We start from the raw sequence: 12727 nt of genomic DNA, 5'->3' as shown, positions 1-12727 counted from the left end.
TTCTCTTCAGAGAGGGTGCCCTTACCCTCCCTTTAAGAAGCTGTTACTTTGCTTTAAGAAAACTAGGGATCTCCTCAAAATAAAGAAATCACACATTCATTAGGATCTGCTCAAAGTATTCTCCTTGAAATGAGAACTACACTAAAAGTTTACAGCACATCTATAACTATTTGAGTGGATAAAACATGAAATATATTAATGTAGAATGATTTCAGCTTTAGATACTATGGAACTAGGAGCTACTGCTGACAAAGAAGGGAAGACACTGCAAGGTCTGAGCAAAGGGAGATCACTGTATGCCAGAGTGAAATGGAATTTTAGTTGGGCCTGGGAACAGGAGTGATATTTGGGGTAATAGGAAAGAAAGAACAATGAAAAATGAAAACTGTATAAGCAAAGGCTTAAGGAGATAGGAAAGAACCTGTTCTATTGGGGAAACAGGGAATAGAAGAGTTTGGCTGTTGCAGATGTTCTTGCAGATGTAGCAGCAGTAAGAAATAAGGTTACCATGACATTTTTAGGTCAGACTCTGAATGATCTTAGATTCTGGGCAAAGGAGTTTGATTTTATCCTGTTATCACTGAGAACTGTGGGCTTGTGCATTGGACAGGGATGTGTTCAAATGGATGCTTAAGAAAAACACATCCAGCATGAACCTTCTGGATACAGGGGAGCGATGAGGCAGGAGGGCTAGGTAAGAGATTATCAGATCACTGGGCCACTCTAAGTAAGAGCTATAGTCAGTCAGTCCCTAATGAGCCTTAGAAGTTTCAAACCATACTTCCAAAGCACATCCTTTAAACTTGGAGTTTGAAAATGTACTTTCAAAAACACACTTCCATTGGGTTTGCTGTTTGAAAGCTAAAAATACACGTGATTAGTCATACAACAGAAAATCCTGCCAGTAAAATCACTGAAATACATCCAGAAACCAACCACTATCACCACTTCCCCCTACCGTCTTCTTACTTGGCTGCCACCATCATTTCTCACCCAGTTTATTTCAATAATCTCCTCTTTCCCTCACTCTTTCTCCAACATATAATATTCTCCACACAGTAGTCAAGGTGACCCTTTTGAAATTTAAGTCAGTCGGTCTCACTCTTCTGCTCAGGACACTTCAAGGGTCTCTGCTTCACACAGAACATGATCGGCAGACTCAGAGCTGCCCCTCTGCCACATCATTTACCACCTTTCCTGAGGTTAAAGGAAAGTTCCTGGGCCAGGGATCAAACCTGCACCACAGCACTGACCTAAACCACAGTAGTGACAATGCCAGACCCTTAACCTGCTGAGCCAGGTTAACTCCCAATTTTCTTCACTTAGAGGAAGGTTGTATGACTAGCTCCCTCCTTCCCCACTTAGAGATCTACTCAAATGTTATCACAGAAGTTGTCCCTTATTATCCTGTACCAAATAACACCAACTTTTATCAATTCTATCCTCTTATTCTTATTTTTTTAAAAAAAACTTTTCTTATCTTCCCCACCAGAACATCAGTTTCATGAGGACAGAGCATATTTTTGTTTGTGGCAATCACCCCAGCTCTTAGAACAGGGCCTGTGATACATGCTCAATAACTATTTGGTATTGAATTATGTAATCTTCAGATGTCTTGAAGAGTTAGAGGAAGGCTCTGGGGTCTCCCGGGCCTCCCTGATATTTGCTTCAGCTGACTGTTGGTCTGCCCACTACCACTGTGTGAGAGAAGAATCAAATCAGGAAACAGCTTCTGAGAGTTTTCTTGTAGCACAGTGGGTTAAGATTCTGGAGTCACTGTAGCAGCTCTGGTTGCTTCTGTGGTGCAGGTTCAGTCCCTCGCCCAGGAACTTCCACATGCCATGGGCATAGCCAAAAAAAAAAAGAAAAGAAAAGAAAGAAAGGAACAGTCTCTGTAAAAGGAGGAGATGAAACACCAGACAGTCAGAGGTTTGTGCCAAGCTTGTACTGCCTCCTCAACCTCGCTGTTGGCTATCTTTGAACTGAAAAATTAAATTTCTTTTAGTAGCAATGACATATAATAATCCATTTGTACCAAAGAATGCTAGAGGCCCATCAAAATCCATGTCCTTTTCTTCATATTACCCAGATAGATTATGTTTCCCAGTTCCCCTTGCAGTTGGGTAGGGCCATGTGACAACTTCAGCCAATGTAAAACGCCTGTTAAAGAAAATTAAATAAGGCAAACCAAACAAACAAAGCCATAAAAACAAAAAAACAAAACAAAACAAAAAAAAAACCCTTTCTACACAAGATCTTCTGTGCTCTTTCCCTTTTTCTGCTAGATATCAGTACTCAGGGGAACCTTGGGATCCATATGTGGAAGCTGGCACATCTTCTGTCTGCCTGGGTCCCTGAATGATAGCACAGAGCAGAGCTGCCACTGACCTGACTACCTGGCTGTGGATTCTGAGACATTGTACACTACTTATGTTATGTCAGTATGTTAACTGACATACAATATTTCTCATACACTTATACAAAAAAAAAATTCATTGCTGAAATTCCCTGATGGCTTAGCAGGTTAAAGGTCTGGCATTGTCACTATTGTGGTTCAGGTCAGTGCTGTGGTGCAGGTTTGATCCCTGGCCCAGGAACTTTCACATGCTGTGGGTGTGACCAAAAAAAAAGTCATTGCTGATGTGAAATTCAAATTTAACTGGGCATCTTGTATTTTTATTTGCTGAATCTGGCATCCCTACATTAAAAAGAATCACATTTAAAGTCCTTATATATCCATACAAAAACTTCTACATGAATATTATAGTAGCATTATTTATAATGGCTAAAATATGAAACAGTCCAAATGTCCATCAGCAGACACATGAATAAATAAAATGTAGTATATCCATATAAGGGATAATATTTGGCCATATAAAGGAATGAAGTATTGATATAGGCTACAACATGGATCAAACTGGAAAGCATTATGCTAAGTAAAAGAAATCAGTCATGAAAATCTATGCATGATATGATTTCATTCATATGAAAATCCAGAATGGGGGACTGGGTAAAGACACAAAACATTCATTAGTGCTTGCATGAGGCTGAGAGTAGAGGAAATGGGAGAATGGGGAGAATAATAGCTAAAGGACACATGGTTTCTTCTTGAAGTGACAAAAATGTTCTAAAATTGTTATAACGATTGCACAAATCTGTGACTATTCTAAAAACTGTTGAATTGTGCACATTAAATTTATGATACATTTGTGATACAGTATATGAATTATATCTGTCACGTTTAAAAAACTACATATGAAAAAAGTCAGCAAAAATGTTTTTCTTTTGTAGGTATCAGTGAAACAAGTCAAACATTTTTTATCGAATATATTGGAACGAAAAAAATCAATTAATGTAATCAAGAAGAAAGAAAATCTCTTAGAAGAAAAGAGTCAGCATACATTAAGAATAAGAGGAATTCGAAATAAAGATCTCTGGAAAAGAAATAAAAATTATTGTAAGTAGAACTCCCTCTCACAATGTAAATAAAAAAATGACTTCAGGTAATCCAAAATCAAATTTTAAAAATACTTGTCAAAAAGTCTTAGGATATAGTCATAAAGATTTATACAGGGATTTCCCTTCGCGGCTCAGCAGTAACAAACCCTGCTAGTATCCATGAGGATGCAGGTTTGATCCCTGGCCTTGCTCAGTAGATTAAGGATCTGGCATTGCCATGAGCTATTGTATAGGGCAGCAGCTGCAGTTCCAATTCAGTCCCTAGCCTGGGAACTTCCATATGCTGCACTAGAAAAAAAAAATTTATACACAAAGGCCTTAAATTTTGTCAGCCTCCATTCCTTGACTTGATTTAGAATTTGTACTGATGATAATAAACAAGACTGATTATTAGGACTTATGGATTTTTTTTAATCTCAATTATATGAATAAAACATGTCATATCTGATCATAGGAACCTTCATATTTTAAAGAAAATTGAAGTTAATATAGTGCCCTTTCTTCTACTGTAGCAACCTAAAACTCTGTCTAGAAAAGATGATGCCAGGATCCTTTAGCTCTTTAGCCAGTAAAGATGACATCTCTGCTAGATGATAGATTTCTCTGGCTGCAAAAAGAGTCTAGAAACTGTAAACAATGTCTCCATTGATTCTGTGTGCAGGAGTTAACTGCTCAATTATAAAATTTAAGGCTGGGAGTTCCCGTCGTGGCGCAGTGGTTAACGAATCCGACTAGGAACCATGAGGTTGCGGGTTCGGTCCCTGCCCTTGCTCAGTGGGTTAACCATCCGGTGTTGCCTTGAGCTGTGGTGTAGGTTGCAGACGCAGCTCAGATCTCGCGTTGCTGTGGCTCTGGCGTAGGCCGGCGGCTACAGCTCCGATTAGACCCCTGGCCTGGGAACCTCCATATGCCGTGGGGGAGGCCCAAGAAATAGCAAAAAGACAAAATAAATAAATAAATAAAATTTAAGGCTCATTTTTAACATTTAAGTCTGATATATGAAAGCTTTCTCTTTTCTAACAGATATATATGAATTTCTGTCGTTTGATATCCTATTTAAGAGAGAGAATCTTCTTTGGCAAAGAAAAATTAAGAATAGTTTTTGGAGTTCCTGCTGTGGCACAGTGGATTAAGGATCCCGTGTTGCCACATCTGTGGTATGGGTTGCAGCTGCAGCCCAGATTCAATTCCTGACCCAGGAACTTTCATATGCCGTGGGTCTAGACAGAAAAAAAAAAAAAATCAGTTTTTAATGACATTATAAAAATTATATGTACATCTCTCTTTTTTTAATTTATTTTTTCTTGTTTTTTTATTTATTTATTTTCCACTGTACAACATGGGGACCAAGTTACACATACATGTGTACATACTTTTTCCTCCCATTGTTGTGTTGTAATATAAGTATCTAGACATAGTTCTCAATGCTACACAGCAGGATCTCATTGTAAATCCATTGCAAGAGCAAGAGTTTGAATCTATTAACCCCAAGCTCCTGATCCCTCCCACTCCCTCCCTCTCCCCCCAGGCAGCCACAAGTCTATTCTCCAAGCCTATGATTTTCTTTTCTGTGGAAACGTTCATTTGTTCTGTATATTAGATTCCAGTCATAAGTGATATCATATGGTATTTGTCTTTCTCTTTCTGACTTCTCTTAGTATGAGAGTCTCTAGTTCCATCCATGTTGCTGCAAATGGCATTATGTCATCCTTTTTTATGGCTGAATAGTATTCTATTGTGTATATATACCACCTCTTCCGAATCCAATCATTGTCGATGGACATTTGGGTTGTTTCCATGTCCTGGCTATTGTGAATAGTGCTGCAATGAACATGCGGGTGCATGTGTCTTTTTTAGGGAAAGTTTTATCCGGATGTATGTCCAAAAGTGGGATTGCTGGAACATATGATAGTTCTATGTATAGATTTCTAAAGTACCTCCATACTGTTCTCCATAGTGGCTGTACCAGCTTACATTCCCACCAACAGTGCCAGAGGGTTCCCTTTTCTCCACAGCCCCTCCAGCACTTGTTATTTGTGGACTTATTAATGATGGTCATTCTGACTGGTGTGAGGTGGTATCTCATGGTAGTTTTGATTTGCATTTCTCTAATAATAAGGGATGTTGAGCATTTTTTCATGTGCTTGTTGGCCATCTGTATATCTTCCTTGGAGAATGGTCTATTCAGGTCTTTTGCCCATTTTTCACTTGGGTGGTTGGCTCCTTTGCTGTTGAGTTGTATAAGTTGCTTGTATGCTCTAGAGATTAAGCCCTTGTCCATTGCATCATTTGAAACTATTTTCTCCCATTCTGTAAGTTATCTTTTTGTTTTCTTCTTGGTTTCCTTTGCTGTGCAAGAGCTTTTCAGTTTGACTAGGTCCCATTGGTTTATTTTTGCTCTTATTTCTGTTGCTTTGGGAGACTGACCTGAGAAAACATTAGTAAGGTTGATGTCAGAGAATGTTTTGCCTATGTTCTCTTCCAGGACTTTGATGGCATCTTGTCTTACATTTAAGTCTTTAAGCCATTTTGAGTTTATTTTTGTGCATGGTGTGAGGGTGTGTTCTAGTTTCATTGCTTTGCATGCAGCTGTCCAGGTTTCCCAGCAATGCTTGCTGAATAGACTTTCTTTTTCCCATTTAATGCTCTTTCCTCCTTTGTCAAAGATTAATTGACCATAGGTATCAGAGTTTCTTTCTGGGTTCTCTCTTCTGTACCATTGGTCTATCACTTCTCGACCTTTTGACTAAGCTCAAGTGTACCATTGGTCTGTCTGTCTGTTTTGATACCGGTACCACACTGTTTTGATGACTGCGGCTTTGTAATATTGCTTGAAGACTGGGAAAGTTATGCCTCCTGCTTTGTTTCTGTTTCTCAGGATTGCTTTGGCAATTCTGGGTCTTTTGTGGTTCCATATAATTTTTTGGATTGCCTGTTCTGTATCTGTGAAAAATGTCATGGGTATTTTGATAGGGATTGCTTTGAATCTTTACATCTTTTTTAATTTCCTTGATTAATGTTTTATACTTCTCAGCATGTAAGTCCTTTACCTCTTTGGTCAGGTTTATTCCCAGGTATTTGATTTTTGGGGGTACAACTTTAAAAGGTATTATTGTATTTTTGTATTCCTTTTCTAATTTTTCATTGTTAGTATACAGAAATGCAACTGATTTCTGAATGTTAATCTTATATCCTGCTACTTTGCTGAATTTGTTAATCAGTTCACGTAGTTTTGGGGTTGAGTTCTTAGCGTTTTCTATGTCTAGTATCATGTCATCTGCATACAGTGACAGTTTTATCTCTTCTCTTCCTATATGGATGCCTTTTATTTCTTTTGTTTGTCTAACTGCTGTGGCTAGGTCTTCCAAAACTATGTTGAATAACAGTGGTGAGAGTGGGCATCCCTGTCTTGTTCCAAATTTGAGTGGGAAGGCTTTCATTTCTTCTCCAATGAGTATTATATTTACTCTGGGTTTGTCATAAATGGTTTTGATTATGTTCAGGAATGTTCCCTCTATACCCACTTTGGCGAGAGCTTTTATCATGAATGGATGTTGGACTTTGTCAGATGATTTTTCTACATCTATTGAGATGATCGAATGGTTTTTGACTTTTCTTTCGTTAATGGGGTGTATGATGTTGATTGATATGCATATATTGAACCATCCTTGTGAATCTGGGATGAACCCTACCTGGTCATGCTGTAGGATCTTTTTGACATGTTGTTGGATTTGATGGCTAAAATTTTGTTGAGAATTTTTTCATCTATATTCATCAAAGATATTGGCCAATAGTTTTCTTTTTTGGTGGTATCTTTGTCTGGTTTTGGAATTAGGGTGATGGTGGGGTCATCGAATATCTTTGGGAGTGTTCCTTCTTCTTCAACCTTTTGAAAAAGTTTAAGGAGAGTGGGCACCAGATCTTCTTTATGTTTGGTAGAATTCACCTGTGAAGCCATTTGGTCCTGGGCTTTTATTTGTAGGAAGTGTTTTTATGACCTATTCAATTTCATTTCTAGTGATCGGTCTGTTCAGTTGGTCTGTTTCCTCTTGATTCAGTTTTGGCAGGCTGTAAGATTCTAGAAAGGTGTCCATTTCTTTCAGATTGTCAAATTTGTTGGCATATAGTTGTTCATAGTATTCTCTTATGGTTTTTTGTATTTCTTCTGTATCCGTTGTGATTTCTCCTTTCTCATTTCTAATTTTATTTATTTGGGTTCTTTCTCTCCTCTTCTTAATGAGTCTGGCCAGGGGTTTGTCAATTTTGTTTACCTTTTCAAAGAACCAGCTCTTGGTTTTATTAATTTTCTCTATTGTTTTTTGAGTCTCTATTTTATTGATTTCCTCTTTGATCGTATAATTTCCTTCCTTCTGCTGACTTTAGGTCTTTTTTGTTCTTTTTCTAATTAATTTATGTGGTGGGTTAAGTTGTCAATTTGGGATCTTTCTTCTTTTTTGTGGAAGGCCTGTATTGCTATGAATTTCCCTCTGAGCACTGCTTTTGCAGCATCCCATAAATTTTGAGCGGTTGTGCCTTATCGTTTGTCTTGAGATGTTTTTTAATTTCCTTCTTGATTTCCTCATTGACCCATTGGTTTTTTTTGTAGCATGTTGTTTAGTCTCCATGCAGTAGTTTTTTTCCTCACTTCTTTTCCTGTGGTTGATTTCTAGTTTCACACCATTGTGGTCAGAGAAGATACTTGAAATAATTTCTATGCTCCTAAATTTGTTGAGGTTAGCTTTGTGCCCCAATATGTGATCATTTCTTGAAAATGTTCCGTGTGCACTTGAGAAGAATGTGTATTCTGACTTTTTTGGATGTAGTGTCCTGAAGATGTCAATTAAGTCTAACTTTTCCATTGTTTCCTTGAGGATCTCTGTTGCTTTAATGGTTTTCTGTTCAGAGAATCCGTCCATTGATGTGAGTGGGGTATTAAAGTCTCCTACTATGATTGTATTCCCATCAGTTTCTCCCTTTCTGTTGGTTAATATTTGTTGTATGTATTTGGATGCTCCTATGTTTGGGGCATGTATGTTGACAATGGTAATATCCTCTTCTTGAATTGATCCTTTAATCATTAAACAGTGTCCTTCATTGTCTTTCTTTATGGCTTTCATTTTAAAGTCTATTTTTTCTGATATGAGTATTGCAACTCCTGCTTTACTGTCATGTCCATTGGCATGAAATATTTTTTCCACCCCCTCACTTTCTATCTATAGGTGTCCTTTGTCCTAAGATGAGTTTCTTGTAGGCAGCAGATTGAAGGTTTTTGCTTTTTTATCCAGTCAGCCACTCTGTGTCTTTTGATTGGAGCATTCAGTCCATTGACATTTAAGGTGATAATTGATAGATGATTATTTATTTCCATTTTAAACCTCATTTTCCAGTTGATTCTATGATTCTCCATTCTTCCTGTCTTTTTTTGGTTGTGTGGTCTCCATTTATTTTATGCTTGAGTATTTTTTTGTGAATGTAATGTTTGGTTTTGACTTGTGGTTGCCCTGTTTTTTAAGTGTGTTAACTCTTTCCTATAATTGTGTGTTTTAGCCTGATAGTCCTATAGGTTCAAACACTTCATTACCATACTAAAACTTTAAAAAAAGGGAATTTAAAAAAATATATTTATTTCCTTACTTCCCTTGCCCACATTTTATGATTTTGATGTCTCTTTTTTCCTTTTTAATTTCATTTTGTTTTAATCATGTTCATGATTAGATCTGTATGCTGGCTTATTTGAGTGACTGCTCTCTGATTGTTATTTCCTCCACCCTAGTTCTTCCTCTCTCTCTCTCTCTCTCTTTTGATTTAGAGAAGCCCTTTCAATATTTCTTTTAGAATGGGTTTTGTATTGCTGTATTCTTTTAGCTTTTGTTTGTTTGAAAAAATGTTTATTTCCCTTTCTGTTTTAAATGATATTCTTGCTGGATAGAGTATTCTGGGTTGTGTATTTTTTCCTCTCAGTGCTTTAAATATCTCTTGCCATTCCCTCCTGGCCTGTAGAGTTTCTGTAGAGAAATCAGCTGATAGCCTTATGGGGGTTCACTTATAATAAATGCTTCGCTTTTCTCTTGCTGCCTTTAGAATCCTCTCTTTATCTTTAACTTTTGCCATTTTTATTATAATGTGTCTTGGTGTAGGTCTATTTAGGTTCAACTTGTTTGGGGCTCTCTATGCTTCATGTATCTTGAACTCAGTATCCTTTAGATTTGGGAAGTTCCCAGAGATAATTTCTTCAAATATATTTTCCATGCCCTTTTCTTTTTCTACTCCTTCTGGAATTCCTATTATGTGTAGATTGGCCCACTTTACATTATCCCATAGGTCTCTTATATTGCTTTCATGTTTTTTCATTTGGTTTTCTGTCTGCTGCCCTATTTGGGTGACTTCCATTATTCTATCTTCCACATCACTAATTCGTTTTTCTGCATTATTCATTCTGGTTTTTACTGCCCTTAGCTCAGTTTGTATCTCTGAAAATGAATTTTCTAGTTTTTCTTGGCTCCTCCTTATATTTTCTAGTTCCTTTCTGAGGGAGTCTGCATTACTGTTTATATCTTTTCCTTCAGTATTTTCACTCTCTCCCTTTTGAACTCCACATCTGTCAGACTGCAGAGTTCTGTTTCATTGTTGACTGCTTTAGGTGAGTTCTCCTGTTGGTTTAACTGGGAATGGTTTCTGAACTTCTTCATCTTGCTTGTTATTTTCTTTTTCTTGGTGGAGGTGTACTCCCCATGGCCAGGCAGGGTTTCCCCTGGTACTGCTGGGGAGTGTTTCCCGAGGGCTGGTGGTGTCGGCCAGTCTTTGAGGCAGCAGGGCATTTCCTGAGGGTGGGCAGGGCTAGCAGGGTCATTCTGAAGCAAAGGAGGGCTTCCTGAGAGCAGGCGGAACTGGCAGGTCCACATCACAATGGAGGCAGACTTCCCGTGGCCAGACAGAGCTTGCTCTGGTGTTTTTGGGCTGTGGAGCTCTTCCAGGGGGGCAGGCAGTTCTGGGCAGCTGCTCTGTGGGAGTGCAGCACCTCCCAAGGGCGGGAGCAAATAGCTGGGCTGATAGGAGACAAAGGAGCACTTCCCCAGGGCAGCTGAAACTGGCAGGACTGCCCCACGATGTAGGCAGATCTCCTGTGGCCAGGCAGAGCTTGCTCTGGCGTTTTTGGGCTGCAAAGCTCTTCTAGGGGGCTGGCGGTGCTGGGGCACTGCTCCATAGGAATGTAGCTCCTCCAGAGGGCAGGCAGGCCAGGGCAAGGAAAGTCCCTGAGGTGGTCGGCTTCCTGAGAGTGGTGAGGCTAGCCCTCTAGAATGGCAGATGGCCTCAGGGCAGGGGCATGCAGGGTAAGGGAAGGGGGATGCACTGGGTAGCACTGTTCTCTGCTAGCTGGCAGGCAAACGCACTCACTGGGGCTCAAGGAGTATTCTATGGCAGCCCGCCCCTTCTCCTCTCCCCTCCCCAACACTGGCACCTTGTCCCTCCTGTGGGTCCAGCTCTTCTCCCAGGTTCCCTCTGTTGTTGCTTTCTTTTTTTTTTTTCTTTTTGTTTTTTATTTTTCAATGAATTTATCACATCTGTGGTGGTGTAATGATCTTCACAATCCAATTTCACAGGATTTCCATCCCACAACCCAAGCACATCCCCCCACCCCCAAACTGTCTCCTCTGGAGACCAAAAGTTTTTCAATGTTGTGGTTTTCCACCCCCAGACCTTAGCTATTGCTCCCTCCACCTGTGACGCACTGCCTCCTAATCCCTCAGGCTGTCTCCACACCACCAACCTGACCATCTGCTTCCTAGTCCCCCAAGCTGTCTCCACACTGCCAACCCCAGCCCACTCCCAGGGACTAACCTCCAGAGCAGTGGTCTCAGTGCCCAGACCCCACCCAAGCGTCTCAGTTTTTGGTGACTGTGCCAGTAGTTCAGATGATCTGTTTGGCTCTCACCCTGCTTTTCAGATCTCAGACCTACTGCTGCGCTTTTTTCGGTATCTGGAGATCCCTCCAACTCAGTTGATCTTTCTGTCAATTAGGTGACTTTCCAGGGTGTGGGTTCCCTTTCTTCTTCACAGTTCCCTTTCGGGGGTGCCTGTCTGGTCCCAGTTCCCTTTCTCTCACTCTCCTCTTTTCTCTTGTTTTACCCAGTTATGTCACGAGATTCTTGCCATTATTGAAAGTTTAAGTTCTTCTGCCAACATTTAGTTGCTGTTCTGTGTGAGTCGTTTAACATGTAGATGTGTTTTATTGTTATTGTTGTTGTTTGTGGGAGAGGGCAAGCGTGTCCCCCTACTCTTCCACCGTTTTGCCTTCCTCCTCAGTTTATTTTTTATTGTTATTTCCCCCAACACTTTTTTTCCCCACTGTACAGCATGGGAACCCAGTTACACATACATGTATACATAAATTTTTTCTCGCATTGTTAAGTATCTAGACATAGTTCTCAGTGCTACACAGCAGGGTCTCATTGTTAATCCATTCCAAAAGCAGTAGTTTTCATCATTAACCCCAAGATCCCAATCCCTCCTACTCCCTTCATACTGATTGAAGTAAGTCATAAAGAGAAAGACAAATACCATATGATATCACTCATATCTGGTATGTAATATACAGCACAAATGAATCTTTCTCTCTCTCTCCATTTTTTTTTTTTTTTGGCCACACCTGTGGCATATGGAAGTTCCCAGGCCAGAGATTAAACCCATGCCACTTCAGGGACCCAAGTCACTGCAGTGACAGTGCCAGATCCTTAACCCACTGTGCCACAAGAGAACTCCTATACATATCCTAAAGTGATTTTAAATCTCAGTCTTATATACTGAAACATATATTTGACCATTTTTGACATAGAAACATGACCCCCCATTTTATTTAGCATTTATATTTATTTAGCTTTTATTTAGGTTGGCATTTCTACTTTAAACCACACTTAAACCATATAATCTATAATTTCCTGTCTCAGGTTTTTAATCAAACAAAGAATTAAAAACATTTATGGAATAACCGTGGACAAAACCCTTCCAGATATTTGCAGACTGTACCCCCAGTCATTTATAAACGCTTTTATCTACAATTAAATTTGATAACTTTTAGTGGCTCTTCTTTACCACATTTTTTCATAATATTTCAATTTCTTTACATAGAAACCCATTTTATTTTTGCATTATCTTAATCAGTTTACATATTGTTTAAATTTTGTAAAGATAATAACTCTATAGTTGATACAAGTAGCACTCCTGATCTTTGGTAAGTATGCAAAGGGTGGGAACAGAAGTACACACCTGT

General features: G+C 39.2%; 1 protein-coding gene across 4 annotated transcripts in view; it reads left to right on the top strand.

The window, feature by feature from the left end:
- SEL1L2 (SEL1L2 adaptor subunit of ERAD E3 ubiquitin ligase) overlaps positions 1 to 12727 on the top strand; it is a 115581-nt gene that overhangs the window by 32694 nt on the left and 70160 nt on the right. For all 4 annotated transcript variants that reach the window (XM_085004511.1, XM_085004512.1, XM_085004510.1 and 1 more), the window contains one exon: positions 3292 to 3457. Coding sequence is in view for 2 of the 4 variants with exons in the window: in XM_085004510.1 (XP_084860636.1) it covers positions 3292 to 3457 (166 nt within the window). In the remaining 2 variants the exon portion in view is untranslated. The remainder of the gene's footprint in view (positions 1 to 3291; positions 3458 to 12727) is intronic.

The sequence above is a fragment of the Sus scrofa genome, chromosome 17 (assembly GCF_054392235.1).
Source record: "Sus scrofa isolate SSC_HxYL_T2T_F1_AM1 chromosome 17, Sscrofa_HxYL_maternal_Yorkshire_Landrace_v2.0, whole genome shotgun sequence".
In the NCBI taxonomy this organism is placed as follows: Eukaryota; Metazoa; Chordata; class Mammalia; order Artiodactyla; family Suidae; genus Sus; species Sus scrofa.
The sequence above is the reverse complement of the archived record's forward strand: the minus strand, read 5'-3'. Positions and strand labels throughout refer to the sequence as shown.